Genomic DNA, 19094 nt, shown 5'->3' with positions numbered 1-19094 from the left:
ATATATATATAAAATTTGAAGGTGAAGGGAGACCAGGATTGGTCACCCCTGCGCTAACATGCAATCTCGTGCACATCTCCTAGGCAAAGCCGACTTTGCTGCTCAATGTTTAGTGTAAAAAATCTGCACTGGTGTAGGATTTAAAACATTTTCTCTTAAAGCTCACTAGTTGTAGAAATAAGTACTTCAGAAGTGTTTTAGTCAAGAGTTCTTTGCCTAAATCAGATCTGTTTTTTGTTTAGTTTTAATGACTTTTCTGCAAGAGTATTGTATAAACGCTAAAATCACATTTCGGTTCAGTTTCAGACAAAAGACAAAATGAAGACTTATAAAATGTTTATTTTGAAAATATGCCAAGTAAACAATACGTTTAAATAAAAATAAACAAAAGCGACCCATTTGGAGGATATTTTAAATAAATGGCACTCTTTACAATAAATAAACTATACTAATAATAATAAAAATCTTAATAAATACAATAACTGTCAGAACCAGAACAATAAGCAACAACAGACTATTTACAATCTAACTAATCAAGTTTTAAGTTTTTGGCCAAAAAGACCAACTTGTCCACATTTTCTACCAAAAGCTCAGATCTAGTTGCAGTGACATCATCTCCAGCGGTGGAGAAAACCACTGACTAACAACAGTAACAGGAATAAAGAGGTAGATCTTTGCTAACTGTGCAGTGTGGCTGTATTTGGCCTCATTACTCACGACCTCTTCTTGGACCTGCTTGTCCCTGGAAAAGTTCAGAGTTCAGTCATCACAGACTTCTTAGCTGGAGGTGATCTCTGGTGGATTTCCCTGAAGAGGAAGAAGACTCAGCTGCTACCTCTGTCCCGGACTGGAAATAAAACACAAATGGGTAAAAACAATGAGTTAATAAGATTATAATTTTATATCAAAAAAGTTAATAGATAATAATAATAAAAGAACAATTCCTCTTCTTGAACGGTTGTTATGAGGTGGCTGAATCTCTCATTTATCATCATCAGGACTTTAATCTAGTCCAGGGCTTGTTGACAATATCAGTTTTATCTTTTTCATAAAGTGCTGCTACAACTTTTCGTCTGAAGTGTTGATGTGATGGGATGTTGTAGCGGGGATCAAGAACTTTAAAGCCGGTGCATCATCAACATTTGAATGTAGATCCAGAGCTTTAAAAACTTTACAGCTTGTGTTATTGCTCTGGACCGATCTGAATGACCTGATAAAGGTTGTTTAAATGCTGCTGCTATTGGTCTTTTCAACAAGCTGCTTTTCTTGATTTTAGAAGAGACGTTCACGTTCGGATGATGTCGTTTCAAGAGCGTTAACAAGTTAGACGTGTTGCTGCTGCAGATCCACTCTCTGTGAAACAACGTCGACGACACACAGCTTTGGATTTGTTCACTTGTGTTTTAACAAGAAAGCCATAATGTTCCCAAACAGGAGACCACAACGAGATGCTAGGCTGCTAATGCTGCGCGTGCTGCAAGGTAATAGCGCCGTGCTGAAACACGCTTAGGAATTTTAGTTCCGCTGCGCATAATCTCTCGTTCATAAAATTTAATGAGTGAAAAAATAACCGAAACGGTACGCACATAGACCGAACGTGCCGTACCGAAACAGTTCGGTACACCCACGTGTACCGTTACACTCCTAGTATTGTACACTATTATCTGTCTCTAATTTACTCTGTAATCAAAGGCAGTGTTGTAGTACTCGAGAATGGTCTTGGTCTCAAGACCTGTCTTGAGACCACTTTTTGATGGTCTTGTCTCGGACTCGACCATATTTGGTCTTGTCTCTGACATCAAGGACTCGGGATTTTATTTCAAGACCAGTCAAGACCACAACTGTGGAAATATCACTAAATTGCCAGAATATTGTCGTTTATTTGTCCAGTACGCAGTACCTGGAAGAGAGGGGCTGTCTGCTGTAAAGCCTCATTCAGAACCAGTCACGGCTGCACTTTAGGTTAGAATGGATTCTCTAGCAATAAGCAGTTTAAAACACGACTTGATCAGTTAATAATAATTATTTTTTATTCCCTCAATTTAAATTATTTCTGAACTGTTCGTGCTCTGCTGGAGACTCGATTCTCGACTGCGGTGAAGTTAGTTTTACGTTGGATGTTGAACATTTGAGCTCCGTGGCTTCAGCGGTGTGCTCCTCTCGTTTGATCCGAAGCAGGCAGTCTGATTTCTGTCAGCTGCGCTCAGTCTGCGCCTCCTCTGAGATGTAATGGCTCTCTTAGGGACCGTCAACAAATTACCGAACGAAACACTCCTCAGAAACAAAAATTAATGTATTTTACATCATTTGACCCACTGACACAAAACTAATGTTAAACTACTCTAACAGACCTGACACACAAGGCACCATCATTTATTTCTCATTTTAAATCATTGTATAATTAGTTACTGAGCGTAAACCATGATTTTTGAACAAATAAAATTATGTAAAATTGGAAAATGCTTTAAAATGAGAACTAAACGAGGGCGCCTCGTCTCAGGTCTAGTAGAGTAGTTTAACATAAGTTTTGTGTCAGTGGGTCACATGACATGAAAAGCATTCTGCAAAAACCACTGAATGTCTGATTTCTTTATGTAGTTTGGAAAATTTATAAAAGCTGATACATTCATTCAAAAACAAACTTAAAGTTGCAGTATGTAACTTTTATAAAAAATACTTTTATAAAAGTTACATATGTTTTTTACACATTTGTTTAAACTGTCACTATGTCATGACAGTATAGCACAAGACAGATAATCAGTGAAAAGACTGAGCTCCAACACTTGAGGTCTTGGTCTTGACTTGGTCTCGGAACCGAAAAGTCTTGGTCTTGGTACACTCTGATCCTGGTCTTGACTTGGTCTCGGGTTAGGTGGTCTTGACTACAACACTGATCAAACCTATTGTTTTGTGAAGGAATGCCTGTCACCCACCGCCTTTCATGTCAGAGCTTTAGTCTAAAATCATCTTATGTTAAGAATTAAGGGAATCAAAGCTGTTTTGGTGAAACCTTGAAAATGACATGATCTCATGCAACACAAGTTGTCATGCTATGAATATGTGTTGTGAATGACTCGGCTACTACCGCATCAAACTTTAGCTCAATATCTAGAAAACTGACTCCCGGTAAGTTGTAGCCATTTTCATGTTTACTAAGGTTGACTCGCTGTGGCAGACTATCCTGAACTGGGTTCAATCTAATAGTTGTGCGTCTACAGCTTATGAATACTTTATTCAAGTTTTATTAATATTTGTTCAGTAGTACATACAATATTTCAGTTAACAGCACAATCACAGGCAGAAAATGGTTTAGCCTTTTGGTGGTAGATGATATAGAGATTTCTCCTAGATTCGTTTGAAGATGACTTGCACACATCTCTGAACAATGCCTCTGTCATGTATCGTTTTTCTGTCAACAGGTAAAATAAAAATTCAATATCTGGTAGTAATTCTTTAACCGGAAACTATTTTTATCAACCAAATCCTGAATTTAGGACACAAGTCATTTGTCACTGTGAATCTGCAGGATTCAAAACGTCTCCTGTTTTAGAGAAAAATCAGTTGTGTGTGTGCAGTTCTCAAGTTTCCATGTTGCACCTTTTTCAAAGTTGGCTGTTAGACCTGCGCCAGGCTCCAAACCAGTTCTGAATCCTGTTTGCTGGAACAATCCTCAAACTCAGACCTTTAGGTGAGCACAAAGTAATTTTCTACTTTTCAGATTTTTAATTTGAAAATGTCCTTCAAGTGTTAGACCCTGCACATGCACCGTTTGGCAAAGTGAACTCCAGTCGTCCAAAGGATTTAGTGCTTACCAAATAATGTTTAGATGAGAACTGTTCAAGGGTCTCTACCCTGCTGATCTTTGTTCATAAGTAAAAATAAAACAAACTCTGCAGAGCTGACGTCATATGACCAATAAAGTAACAAAATAAGAATTTATTCTCATGGTAGTTGTCGGATACTGCGTCATGCTGGCACAGGCCAAGGTCAGCCCTTGTGCTTGTTTTATTGTTGAATATTTAGTGTTTTGGATTGGAGGGGAAGTTTTAAATGGATGTTTCAGAGACTGAGTATGTGCCCTTGTGCCTCTGGCCAAAACTCTCCAATGCATCTGTAAATAACGGAAGAGAACTGTGGTCTTTAAATACTCATTGGAGGCCAGATGAATCAACAACTGAGCAGTCAGTTAAGTATAAAGTGTTCTTTTTAGTTCATGCTATTAAAATAAATCCAAAACTCTCATTGTGTAACATTTCACCACCATAGCCAGCCAATATAGCCGAGAAGATCCAGACAGAAAAAAAGTTTATTTTGAGGCTTTTGTGTGACTCCAGGCAAATCCTGGATGTTTGTAATGGGGCCCATTATTTATTCCATATGTTCAGTGTCTGCTGAGAACCCCTATTGAAGTCCAACTATCAAACTGTGAGGGGTGTTTAGCCCCTGTGCTTTTTAAGGAGGGTGTCTTCTACTCTGTGACACTGTGGCCGGCACTAATAAGTTGAAACAAATCACATTTTTGACTTTGCAAGCTCACTGATCGTCAGACACTTAATATTTTATTGAATATAAACAAGGATTCATATTCTGATGGTTTTGAAAAGGTTGTATCTTTTATGGTAATATCTCACTGGGCAGGGCAGCACGGTGGTGCAACTGGTAGAGCTGCTGCCTCTCAGCGAGCAGGTCCCTGGTTCAAATCCCGGTCCGGGGGCCCTTCTGGGTGAAGTTTGCATGTTCTCTCCATGCATGCGTGGGTTTTTCTCCGGATACTCTGGTTTCTTCCCATAGACCAAAAACATGCATGTAAAGGCCCCAGTATACTCGCGCGGACCTTTTTTATGCACAGACTCGACGTGCACCGTTTGCAGAGGGTTGAGACTTCATACTCGAGCGTCCACCCTGAGCAGCTGCAGACCAGCTCCTCAGGCAAGGGGCTTTAACCTTAGGGACAAATTGAAGTCGCCGAGTGGTTGTTTGCTGACACGCCTACTGGATTGATTGACAGGTCGCAACCTCCCCCCCCCCCCCCCCCCCCCCCCAAAAAAAAAAAAAAACAGAGTTGGCAGCCGCAGCAGCATTTTGTGTTTATATGTTGTTAATAAAAAGTTCTAAAAAAATACAAATAAAACAGGGAGCACTGGCCCTGCAGCCCACACATCAGACCAGCCCACCAGGAAATCTCCAGACCCTTCTGCAGCCATGCTGGACCTGATTTTACTTTGCTCGTGACAAATTCCTTAATTTCTCACAATTTCAGTCATGGCGTCAATGGACGAGGAGGAATAGATTGCTTGTCTCTTGGGGGGGGGGAAGAAAAAAACCTAAAGAAAAGCCATTAATCCAGATCAGAGATGAAGAAGGGGGAATTTAATACATTGGTGTTGCATACAAAACAGTCCGTCACCAGGCAGTTGATTGTGCGACACACAGTACGTTTACACAGTCGTAAAAATTGAGCTTTGCACGGACATGCCCAGTTCTGCTTCGACTCTAATTTTGTACGTGCGGACCTCTGTGGACTGATGTACGCCCGACTATACTGGAGGCTTTAGGCTTATTGGTAACTCTAAATTATCCCTAGGTGAGAGTGAATGTTTGTTTGTCTTGTTTGTGTCTATGTGGCCCTGTGATGGACTTGTGACCTGTCCAGGGTGTACCCCACCTCTCGCATATTGATGGCTGGACATGGACACCAGTGACCCCTGCGACCCAAAAAGGAAGAAGCAGGTAAAGATAATGGATGGATTGATGGATCTCACTGGGCTCGGACAGTTGGTGAATAGTTTGTGAACTGCATTTGCAACATGGTCTCCAAAAATTCTTGGAACTGTTTCGGGGTTCTCAAATTCCTCATGTGATTTGGAGAGGCTCACAGTCTTGTTGCTTGAATTTTGAACATATTCAAAAACACTTATGCAACCAACTTTCTCTCAAAATGGCCACAAAGTTGTTGCAGACGTCTCAAACCCTTTTTTAATTTAATTTAATTTAATTTAATTTAAAATTCTATTGCACTAGAGCTGACAGAAAGCATCCATTAACATCCTAACAGCTTGAATGTCCAGGTCTAAAAGACACGCAGATGATAAATATATATATTTTAATGGTCCAGACCTGCTTATTTAAAGGTCAAGGGTACTTTAGTAGATCAAATCCCAAATGTGGGGTCTGCTGTCTAGGTGGGTACAAAGTGGGTCGAGATGTGTGCAATGATGGATATGGTTTTATTTTTTTTAGTTGAATGGAAAAATTCAAGAAAAACATTTTTCTTATCTAACCGTTTCGTCACAGTTGTGAGATTATACTCTCGGAACCATTGTTCTTTATTGGGACAATAACAAAGGGAGGGAACATATTAACATTTGTTGGCTCTTCTCCACGCAGTGTGGAAGTAATTTTCGGGATTTAACGAGACTCTTTTGAGGATAACACCACGTTTAGCTGGTGACATGACTGCCCCAGAGGAGTTGATGGAGGACAGGGTGGGCCCCAGAAACCATCTTATCACCAGCAAACTGTTTTTTCCACTATGGGAGTGTGGTATTTGTGGAATTTCAGTTTGTTTGGTGGCTCCTCAGATTGAAGAAGTCCTTCGGATGAAGGATGAAACGTCTCGGCCCAAAAAAAAAAAAAAAGAAGAAGAAACCGTCCAGATGACCTGACATTGTTGGATTTGTACCTGGAATATTGAGCATGAACTTTTGGCATAGCTGTGTTAAATCAAAGGAACCCACAACATCTATCATCTATCTAAAAATTCATAGATGGTTTTTGCACCTCCTGTGTTTTGATGAAGGATGCTGCCCCGGCAGCAGCTCTATGTGGACTTGACTAGACTCCCCTTAGAGATTCAGAAGTTGTCATAGTGCTGGGGGAGGAATGCCGTTTATAGCCCCCGACTCTTTGAGTAGGATGTAGTGGATACTGCGTTTTTCAGCTTTTTCTTCAAAGCTTGCCTTGGAAGGTCTGCTGACATAATCTGAATTCTTGGCTTTAGTTGGTTGTTAAGTGAAACACAATAAATGCCATTTGGTAGTTGTGGCTTGATGGTCCTAAATGTTCAAACTGTTTTAAATAATCACAGTATTTTATTTTAGGAATGTAATTGGTAGAGTTAGGCATCCTTAAGTTAAAAACATCACAACAAAGGTTTCAAATTCAGGTAGATTACAGATTTTTGGGTCCCATCAATGATGAAGTTTTCTTCACCTTTACCAAAGTTGAAAAGTTAAACAACAAAGTTCAAACATTTTTATAAGCTGTTTTAAGGCTTTTTTATCATTTGTTATCAAAAAAGGCAGACAATCATATAATGTGCATTCATGAGTTCACCAGTCTGTCTGTTAGGGAAATCTCTTAAAACTTGTGAACTGAATTTTATTAAACTCTCAAAGTAATCACTGAGGGATGCACATATTGGATTTTTGACCGATATCTGATATGCCGATATGTTAAAACTTATTTGGCCGATAACCGATATCGATATTTTTAATGTACTTTGTCAGAACATAGTCCTCTTATTTAGGCTTATTTGCTGTGAAAATTGTGTAACAGCTGTAAGAGCTGGTGACATATATTCAGTAACAGCCATATGATATGCAGAGCTCTTTAACTTATATTAAATGAAAAGTGTTAAATGTTATTTATTAGCATTAGTCACCTGCGATGCTGTCTCACTTGTGGAGGCTTGTTCCAGGTTCCTATAGCTGCAGTGTGGGATTCTCTGCACTCCTGTGCATGAAGGACCTTTAAGCCTTTTTAAGTTCAAAGTTTTTGTCTATCCATTGTGCCGTAAGACTAATCATGCTAACGGGGCTAACACGACATCCAAATGTCTGTGGTAAAACTCACCCAAGTGCTATCAGCTATTAGCTTCTCAATGACGTTGGAAATGACGGTTTGTAACTTGGGTAAGGCTACGTCAGAAAAATATCTCTGAGGACGATGTAGCGAGGCTCAACGTAGTCCAAGAATCTTTGGAATCCAATATCCTCAACGAACAAAAAAAATTCCACACCGCCGACATTTTGACGTCTTCCTGTCCGCCGTGATCAGATCAGGTAAACGCGTGTGATGTCATCACGTTGTGCTGCTGCAGGCATCCTTGTCACTGGGTTGTCATACAAAAACAGAGTCCTTTATATCGGTGAGTTATTTTGATGGAATGGCCGATGTCCGATATTTAACTTTAACGCTAATATTGGCCGATACCATGCCGATAATATCGTGCATCCCTACTGATCTACATCTACAACTGAATTGTTGGAGCCAAACCGATCCAAGATGACCACCACAGCTTATCCACCTTGGTAAACACAAAAAGGTTTTTAACTCGGTCAGTTTTTCAGCTCTTGAGCTAACCTTTGATGTGGTAGTAGCTGAGCCTTCCCCGACACATACCCCGAGCACTAATGGCTCACACAAGATCTTTCATTCCAAACATGCAACAGTGGGGCGGACAATACGCATTCCTTAAAACAATACTAGTTTCACTATTAATGCCATTGAATACAGATGTTTTACATGTATTAATTATTATTGAAGAATTGTATATATTCTTATTATTATTTTGTTGTGCGTTTCATTTGCTAGCAATAAAATCTGCATTAATTGAAGAGTACAACACAATACTCATGTCTTGGCACGTATTTCTGTAATTTGATGTTATACATTTCAAGCAAATGTGGCATGTACTAGTACATTGAAATGTTCATCCAACAAGTATCAAGAAATGTTGAGGTGCCGTACATTTGTCTTTTTGCTTTATCACAGATTTTCTCTGTGCATGGTGGACCTCCTCACCTGTTCCTTTCTTGTAGGTTATTTGATGTTTGTACAGTCTCTCGGACCGACCGAGAAACCAAACTCACGCTGGTCTTTGAGCACGTGGATCAGGACCTGACCACCTACCTGGAGAAGGCTCCTGACCCTGGAGTACCACCTGAGACCATCAAGGTAAGCACTGTCATCTTATAGCACTCATTGTAAGAGTCTTCATAAAAGACATGACCATACCACACCATTTTATTTATAGAGCACTTAAAACAGCGACAAGGCCAACCAAAGTGCTGTACAGACAGAAAAACAGGCAACACATTGGCATGTTTGCCTGTTATTAGTGAGAAATACATAATTGATATCTGAAAACACATTTACAAACATTTTCAAGTTTAACTTAAAGACTACACTCGACTTCTGTTTGAAGTATAAAAGAAGCTGTTGGCTACTGCTCTGTGGTTGAACCCAGCCATGTCTCTCTGGTTCTGAGTAAAAAAATTTGGCCAGAGATACATAAAACATAAGTACTTCCTTCGCATCAGAGGTACGAATGTGAAAGGCAGCACATGTGGCAGATGGGCTCAAAATTAGAGGCTCCCTGCCTTCTCTATTTTCACCCTGACCTTCGATTTTATGTCGTTGCAGATGGAGACAGAAAACCAATTTAAAAAAAAAAAAAATTGTTTTTATGTGTTGGGAAAAACTTCGACTATCCAGTTTGCTCCTGTCATTTTTTTTTTTCTCTGACAAGAACGTGTTTTAACTCATGTTCAGTTTTTCTTTAAAATATTCAAGGAGTGTCCACTTACTTTTTGCCCAAAGGTCGGAAGCGGATGTACCGGCTTTTTTTCTTTCTTTCCAACTGTCTTCCTTTTATTTTAACCTTTCTGACAAAAATCCCCTTTTAAACAATTCTTTACAGAGTTTCACCCTAAGGTCTGTAGACATACCATGAACAATATTGAAAAGAAATATATCTCTGCTTGGTTTTGCCTCCGATGTTTGAAGTGTCAAATTAGAATGGGAGAGCTTCTGATACTGCAGCACCAGCTGATTTTTTTAACCTCGGGGCCAGGTTTATGTTTAAAAGTTTTGTGTCAAGATGAAATGATCTTGTTTGAATGTAGGTGATTCTGGTAGATCATACCTGGTGTGATACTGCTGATATGATCAACTAAGTTGGTTGGTTGTAATTTATAACTCTGAAACCTACTTATGAGTTTATGTCCTGTCCATGTACTAAAATAATTATTTCACAGTTTAAACTGAATATTTTTCTTTTACAAGTGGCTGAATAACCAGTTTCAGCAGTTAAAGATCATCCAGTAGGATAGAAATAATTCATAAAGTATTCAATAGTAGTACTTATTAGCGGCAATGTTACTCTGTAAAAACTTGAGTACATTTTGCAATCAACTTGTTCGTAAAGGTTGAGAATCCTTTAAATAGGTAGTTTAGGATTTCATTTGTAACACGTTTTGTTGCTCATGTGATAATAACCATAGGTACTCTTGTAAAAATGCTTAATGACTGATGGCATATTAAAAGCTTAGGCAAACAAAAAGAAACGGGATTAACAAATTCTGAGTCTAGACTTGAGTTATTAAGTTAACCCATGTCAAGATGGTGACCTTTTGTTCCAGCTGATCAAAATTGGTTAATTAATCTTCAGTATAAAAAGTAAGTACAGTAATCCCTCATTTATCGCCGGGGATCCATACCCTGAAGACCCGCGATAAATGAAAAACCCTTTCCACACTCTTGCAATATTCTAATCAATGTTTCTAAACGAAGAACACAGTGTGTCATGATTTCAGCTCTCTGCCTTCGCTGCTCTTTGCCACCTGAAAGCGCTCTTGGCCACGCCCACTTCTCCGCTCTGCATGGAGAACAGCTGATCAGCTGCAGAAGGAAGTTTATCCTGCAGTATGGGCTGCACAAAGGTGCAGCATATGCTAAATAATTTTAAATAATTTATTTTAAATAAAAATTCCATGCCAATGTGCGGCTCATCCATCAATCAGCCGGTTGTGTGTCATGTCCAATCTTATTTTGAAAAACCGCGATAGAGCGAGTCCGCCAAGTAGCGAGGGACTACTGTAATGCAACCAAAAAAAAGCATTTTCCTGTAGAAGATATTTATAAATGCATTGTTACACCTTGAACCCTATAAAATATAATTTAATGTTTTTTCATATTAAATTTATTTACTGAAATTACAAAACAACCATATATTTTAAAATAAAATAAAAAATCTGTCTAATAAACATTTAACCCTTGCTCAATAAAATGTTTTGAATTTATTGATCAATTTAAACAAAAAAACATTGAAAATAAGGCATTTTCCTAATTTTCAGAACAATGTTTTTAAGTGTTTAAAATCTTTAGGTTGTAAATAAACAGTTTTTTTTCTTAAATATGACCTTAATAATAAAAACAATTCTCTACGCCTTTGTTAGTTTGTTTTATGACTTATGATCCTGCTGACATTTATCTTTATTTCAAATTTGTTTTAGTAACTACTGAGCAGTAAGCTTGAGTGCAAAGAGCGGGTGATGAAGCCATAGCTGAAAATATTAAAACATTAAAGACAGAGTTCAGTTCTCGACTTGTCTGTAAAATTTAGTACTGGCATTTAAAGATTTGACATGGCTCACCTGTATTGTACTTTGAAGTTTGCTTAGTATGTAGTGAAAATATTTTGAAATATGTAACTATTTTTACATGCAATTTAGGCAAACTACAAATATAAATAAACTCCACATTTCTTCCACCTATCCATTCTGGTTCCTATCTCCAGCGGTCATTGTGGGAGGGACGGGGTACACCCTGGACGAGTTGTAACTATCACAGGGTCGCAAAGAGAATACTGAGACAGACAGCCATTCTCTCTCTCACTCACACCTAGGGACAGTTTAGAGTTACCAGTAAGCCCAACATGCATGTTTTTGTTCTGTGGGAGGAAACTGGAGCACCTGGAGAAAACCCCCGTATGTAGAGGAGAACATGCAAACTCCACACAGAAAGACCCCAGTTAGGTTGTGGACCTGCAATCTTCATTATATGAGGTGATGGCTCCAACAACTGTGCTGCTAAATAAAGGATATTTAGTCATTATATAATCATAATGTTGTAAAGCATAACATTTGGAAGTGAACAAGTTGAAATAGCACCCAATGTTTCTGGTGTACCAGGTCTTGTTGAAATTATTTTTGAGGTTGCCATGGCCATCTAGAGTGACAACATCTTCAGTTCACTGGATTAGAACAGGGGTGCCCGATATGTCGATCTCAAAGGTATTTTGGGTAGATTGCATGGCATAAAAAAATTGACATCAGCTGATCATCCATCTATGAAATGTGTCACTTGACAGACAGGGCAGCCAGTCTGAGCCCCGTTTACACAACGTGAACCGTTCGGCCGCTAACAACAGTTATAATAAATGGCAGAGAGCAGTGTTTTTGTGCTACTCACCCCTTTTCAGCATGTAGGAGCTAAACTAATAAAATCCAGGCTCCAAAGAGACGTTAGTGGATTCATTCAGGTTTCTCTTGTAAATGAGTCCCCGAGGCTCAGTGGGATTAACCTGTATAAATAAAGGTTGAATGAAAAAAAACTGTTTGGACTAACTGTGATCATGCAGACACTGCATGCACAAAGAATGCAGCTGAGCCCTGCATCAGGGTTGCCAAATAAATTTAAAATATCTTATTTACCCCCTCCTTTTCTGTGCACATGTTCAACAAACACAACACACACCTCATCTTGGAACATCTTTATTCAGCACATATGACAGTTTAGGTCAAAATACTATCATTTTAAAGCCACAGTACTATAGTTCAGAATTTCTTATCTGGCAACTCGACTGACATGGAAAATGCAGTGTTTTCATGTAAACCCTCTCATTTTTTGCTTATACTACCCCCAATACGCATTAGAAAAAACCCCTAACATTTCCAGAAGTTGTTCTGTGTAAACGGGGCCTTATAGCAGGTAGATCACTTTGACTTGGTCTTTTTAAAAGAATCTGCATGATGAAAAATTGTGGGCACCCCTTGCTTAGAACATGAAATCCAAGTCCTTCTTGAAGACAACAATCTTATGACCTATTGTAACATTCTCAAAACTTATTTTGAACAAAAAATGTATTTCACGCTTTGAAAAATAACTAAACATACCTTTTCTAAAATGGATAATAAATGGACCGCTGTGTGAAGCTTTCTTCAGCCATCTTGGGGTTTTAAAGTGAAAGACAAGACTTGCAAGAGATGAACTCAAAGACACTTTGTGTACACTGGTGCATCAAACGTGTTTGACATGAGGCTCAGTGGGGATTGACTCATTTGGAGATGACTCTAGAAGTTCATTTGAGAACCTGCAGTGTTTTGGCACTTGCTTGCCGGTCTTGTTTTTCAACCCTGGAGGGGTGCTGCTTGGTTTGAAATCAACTGAATTTACAGTTTTACAATCAAAAGTAGAGTGACATTTTTAAAGCACTTTGACTTATCTTCTGAGAAGAATCCACTGTGTGGGATGAATAATCTGGTGTGATTGGGCACAGTTTTATGTGAAGAAGTATTGATTTTAACAACAAAACCATTGTGAAAAGGGGAAGGAAAGAAGATGGTACACGGAGAGAAAAGACAATGCAGTAGCTCAAATCCTGCCTACTTAGCTTCATACTTCTTGCCTCTAGCTGCATGTTGTGAATGTCTTTTGCCTCTTTTGGAAAGTTACACCAATTGTCAGATGTACATCCCTCTCACATTCTCACAACTCCCAACGTTGGAGGAGTTAAAGAAGAATGCTTTGGACACTTCACAATCAAACACTCTTCTTTGAAGAATGCTAGCCCATTAAAACACCCTCCTCCCTTTGCTTTCTCCTAACATTCGTTTAGCTGGACCCTGAAAGGGACAAAAGGACAAGGAGTTATATCACTCATAATCACTATCCCTTGTTATTTCTAGGACAGTGGGCACTGCCCAGTGACCTCAAAGTGACCCTGCCCCCATATATGACTGTCTATTGTAGATCATAGCACTGCCCCTCTGATTGTATTCTTAAATTAATTTCAGCCTTAGCTGAGGATTCCCCCAACCTAGGGGGGAACATTTCTGTTAACTACAAGCCCCAAACTGAAAAGAACAGCCATACTTTACCTTAAAACCATCCATTCTTGCCAACAGAGACCCCACACTGGCCCAGCCAGTCCACTTCAGCCTCCCATCCTCCACCACCCACTCAGACTCAAGACCCACCACATGGTCATTGATAAAAGAGGCCCTCCTCCAGGAATCAAATGAGCTGGAAGGACATCAAGCAGCCGGGTTGCCCCAGCCTCAGTGCTCCTCAGCCAGGCCAGCGCTTGGGTGTCGCCCACCCTCCTCCGCCACCATCGTCCAATCTTCCGCAACTGCATTCTGTAGGCCCTTGAAGGGGGGAAGTTAATGAAGCATGGGGAGGGAATTACACTAACGATAACCGGCAGATGTCCTATATTGTGCCTAACTACAAAAAACAATATGGCTGCCTCTGGTGCATTTGCATCAGAAAAGAAGGTGAACTCAGAAAGATATATTTTGACTGTTTCTTGCAATTAGCTGAGTACTTTTTTTTTTTTTTTTACTGTTCATCTGTTTTTTCTTAGCGTCAGATGTTTCAGTTTTGTTTTTGTTTCCTCTTGACCAAGTTGTTTGTGAGATGTTTGATTGAAGTCCTTCCATGATAGTTATTCTATGTGCAGGCAATTCAGTTTTGCACAAGTGGTCGTAATTTATTTATTTTACGTGTGAACTTAATGTTTTAGTAATGTCTGTGCCAAAGAAAATATATAAAATATGTAGTTGTGATTGTAGCTGGTTTTATAGAAAAGGCCATGGAGTCCAAGGCTGTTGACGTCCAAGAGTTGCACCTTTTTAAATAATTAGTGTTTACTAGGAAATGCTATTGAAAGGAAGCATGGTGAAATGACTATTTAAAGCAGAGAGGAACTGTTGGGTGGGGAATTGCTATTGTGTCAGCCCCTCACAGCACACACAAACACTCGTACACATAAATGACCAACCGCCTGCCTCTATCCTATGGCCCTGTCTGTCTGCCGCCCTTCACTGTGGGTCATGGCTGGATGGAGATATAGAAAGGGAGGTCTGTTTATGCATCCTGTTCTCGGTCTGGGGGGGCACCCACACGTGTGCACAGGCTTCTGTGCAGACTGATGCACCCCTACACATGTTGAGATACACGCATACACAGAAATGGATGTGCGGATCCTTTAATAGTATATTTTCTCCAAGTCAAGGGGGCATTTGTGTTTGTTTTTGTATTGAGACACCCTCACATCGCTCTTCACCTCAACAGCATTGAGTGGTCTGTCCTCTCATCTATGGGTAGCACAGCAGCCAGCCCAGCACCATTTGCTAATGTTTTCTGCTTGAGTGCACAGACCTCTTTGACTCACCCACCAGCTGGTTTGCCACAGAATAAAGACATGGGCTCAGGTCCATGTCACTTGTGGGGTCTTGGAGGAGGTGGTTTGTGTGTCCGACAAACATGCAACACATCCATCATCATGGCACTGCATTTTGCAAACCCTTTACCTTGCCCTTTCACATAGTCTTCTTCATAGTAATTGGTTTCTTAGTACCGGTAGGTAAATAAACCATTAAATAGTTTGTTTGAAGTGGGGTTCTGTGGAAAGGTTGTGAGCAATTAATATTTTGGTAAATTTTCACTAGTCTGAGTCGGCCCAAGACCAAACTGGATTCCTGCCATCTTAAAACAACTCCAGTCTTTGCACCACCACCAGTTATTCTGGTAAATGAATTATGATATTCCTACTAAATATGTACCGGGCTGCTCCAGAAGTGACTCATCTAGCGACTGCTGCTGCTATTTGCACCATGTAATGTAAAATTGACAGCATTGTAAAGGTTTACATTATGGCGTTCAAATTAATCACTTGGAAACATTTTTGACTGGATTTGTTTCAAGATGGCAGCATTGTTATCGGACCCGCTTGGAATAACCCTTAACTTGTGATTGGTCAGAATTAAATCTTTGTCAAATTGAAGTAGTTCAGAGCTATCTACAACAGGTAAGACATTAATTAATTGCACTTAACTTTCCACAAACTCCCACTTCAAATATGTTTCAATTAATCAATGGGTGAAAACAGGTAATCTCTTGAACTGTGAAGTCAAACAACCCAAGCTGCTTTGCTTCTTAACCTACTTGATTCCTTTTAATGGCTTATTTGTTTACAGGTGTGGGACCTGTTTGAGAATATTCCGGTTTAAAAAGAACAAGTCTCAGCTGGTTTTGACATGGTTCGTTCCTGCTCACAACAATTTACTTTTGCCAGTGTGTCATGGAAGCTTTCCCTTTGCTAAAACTGTTCGAGGTCAACTTTTGGGCTTATAAAGAAAGCAAGCACCAATTAACTAGAGCAGGACAGCTGCTAAGTAACCGAGATCTGCGCTTGTACAAAGCAGGGGCCTCTTTCTGCCTCTGTGTGTATGTGTGTGTGTCAGTTATCAAACATCTGCCACAGACGACAAGAAAAGACGCAGGCCTCCTCTTGTTAACTCCCTCCATACCATAACGTCTCACTTTTATCCTCAACTGCTCACTGCAGGTTCCTGTCATTCAGGCTGTTTGTCGCTCATTTTGACTCTAATGAAATCAAACCATTATAAACATGCAAGATTACAAAACCGTCTGACCTAGTTAGTCGTGTTCATCAGTTCAAATTAAATCACAATAAGGCTTGCTTGTAAAATTTAAATCAGCTGCAACCAGTTGGCGCGTTATGTTATATCTGATCCACTTGAGCATTGTGACGTCACATATGCACCCTAAGCATAAACTGTAATATTGTAAAAATTGATTCAAATCAGCCTTTGTCTTCCATTAAGTTTCCTGTTCTGATTCTGTCCTTGTGATGCTCAGGAAAAACTAACCTGACTCTCTTTCTCCCTCTGTTTTGTTGTTTTTCCAGGATATGATGTACCAGCTGCTTCAGGGGCTTGACTTCCTGCACTCGCACCGCGTGGTTCACCGTGACCTGAAGCCCCAGAACATCCTGGTCACCAGCGGAGGACAGATCAAACTGGCCGACTTTGGTCTGGCGCGCATCTACAGCTTTCAGATGGCGCTCACGTCAGTGGTGAGTTACGTTGGTCATGCACCTGAGCAAAGCAGCTCCCAAAACAAATACTCCCAAAGACTGTCCGCATCAGTTAGCTATCCCCTGGTAATGAAGCAGGGGAAAGTTTTGTCCTTTTTGCTGAATCATCCATCTGCTCAACTACTTCTTCATCCATGTTAGCTTAATATCAACACATTTCAAGTTTTCATCCGTCTCAAAAGTTTTTTTCTATTTAAGTTTAATTTAATTTTTTTTTTTTGTGAATATCTGTTTAAAGTGAAAGGGCAGTCAAGTTTTTATCTGTGTCAATGTGTTTTTGTCTGTCTGTTACCAGAAAATTTCATGAATCATAATCTTTGGTTGAACGTCTAGAACTTATTAACTTTAGGAGTCTGCCTGATTCAAGATGGTTCGATGAGATGCATCCTTTTTAGGAAAGCTAGACCATTAAAATTTACTTTTTGCATTTGTTTTATTCTGCATGGCTGACCAAGAATTTTTCTTTCCAAAAACTATGTGCTTTTTATGTCTTTGAAACTGTCAACGTTTTTTTTTTTATAGACATTTTTGCCTTGAACTTATGTCCCATCTGGATGCAAAGCGTCCAGCATGTCATTGCAGTCACATACAGGGTAACATCTTGTAGTTTTGGAGTACTGTGCTTCATGATAGGATTCCATTCCTCTGTATGAAATGAGTCAAACGGGCCCCTCGATCTTGCCCCCTCCTCTGTCTTCTCTGTGGCCCGGCTTGGTTGCTGTTGCAGTGAAAGATAGAACAGAAACGAAGAGACCAGGACCCCTCCCTTCTCGCTGTCAGTTCTTTGATGTCCAACTGTTGCACTCTAGGCTCCGATGACCAGATAATATAGAAAGAGGGACTGAAAGGAGTCTTTGAAATAAAGAGAGATGAGACTTTTAAGATTAAAGTCGGCCGCATCAGTAGCTCGGTGCCTTTCTTCGAAAAGACCTATTTTATTTTAAGTAGGGTTATGTGGAGCTCCTATGAGCAGCAGCGGACAGTGGTCAGAGGAATCTCAATTCAGAGAATGTGTTTGAAAATTTCACAAGGGAGTCTAAACTAACAGCCAATCAGAGTACAGCTTATTCCTGGACAAATTTGTCATCTAAAGCAACTCGGGCTCAATTTCTTGCCATTTGAGCAAATTTTAGATCATTCTTTACCCCTCATGACTTTTGCATGAATTGACAATTTCTTTTAAGAAAACGGTTCATATTAGCTGTGGATCACCATTGAGTCACAGTTCTATTGGTTTAACCTCAAAGCAACTAGTTATTTTGAAAGTGAATATGAGTTGAACCTTTTCCTTGTAGCGGTTATATACTGTGCGAGTGCCTGATTTTACAGACGAAAAACTAGAATATTGACGTGGAACAACTCCTGGCAGACCATCTATTGAGGTAGGATACAGTATCACTGCACACACTTATGTGTAGCAACATAGTTGTGGTTTGGTTGAAAACATAGTGACAAAGTAAACGGTACAAAAGTATCGATGAGGTGTAAAGAATTCTTATTTACAATTTGCTCAACCTTGTAGATTTCTTTTTGTTTGAGCCATTTTAGATGTTTGTAATTTACTCTTGTCAACAATTGTATTCATAATATATTTTATGAAATCTACACGTTATGTTTAATTTTAAATTGGCTGCATCCACATGAAACCCAGATGTTGAAGACACACAGGAGGCAAGTATTCCATCAAATAAAACGGGACAAGTGTTGTAAGATTTTTGTACTGCCTTACAGAATTAATTTTTGAATATTAAGACTTGTAAAACAGTACATTTTTATGTACAGTGACTTAATCAGTGATGATAGTTATTAATACGTTTTGGGATACTCCTATTTTGGTCTTTGATAATAATTTATTTGATTAAGTTCTTAAATTAATTTTACTATGATAATTTACAGCTAACTTGCAGGAAAGGGTGTAGCGTGCATTTGAATTAGCATATTGTTACACAACAGTGAGCAGTTTCACAAGAGTTTGTCATTGTTTACTCTTTTTATGACTAGATGAGGACACGAGTTAAAACACCTTCTTGGGAATTCACCTTAGTTACAACTGACAGATGTCAAATCCCCAAAACTTCTCATATATACAGTGTATATATGAGAAGTTTTGGGGATTTGACATCTG

At 39.4% G+C, this 19094-nt stretch overlaps 1 protein-coding gene across 1 annotated transcript in view; it reads left to right on the top strand.

The window, feature by feature from the left end:
- Window positions 1-19094, top strand: part of cdk6 (cyclin-dependent kinase 6) — a 69494-nt gene that overhangs the window by 9400 nt on the left and 41000 nt on the right. The window contains exons 3-4 of the mRNA XM_037693414.1: window positions 8823-8958; window positions 16781-16948. Of these exons, the coding sequence (XP_037549342.1) occupies window positions 8823-8958; window positions 16781-16948 (304 nt within the window). The remainder of the gene's footprint in view (window positions 1-8822; window positions 8959-16780; window positions 16949-19094) is intronic.

The sequence above is a fragment of the Nematolebias whitei genome, chromosome 19 (assembly GCF_014905685.2).
Source record: "Nematolebias whitei isolate Nwh7 chromosome 19, NemWhi1, whole genome shotgun sequence".
In the NCBI taxonomy this organism is placed as follows: domain Eukaryota; kingdom Metazoa; phylum Chordata; class Actinopteri; order Cyprinodontiformes; family Rivulidae; genus Nematolebias; species Nematolebias whitei.
This window is presented reverse-complemented; position numbering and strand designations above follow the sequence as displayed.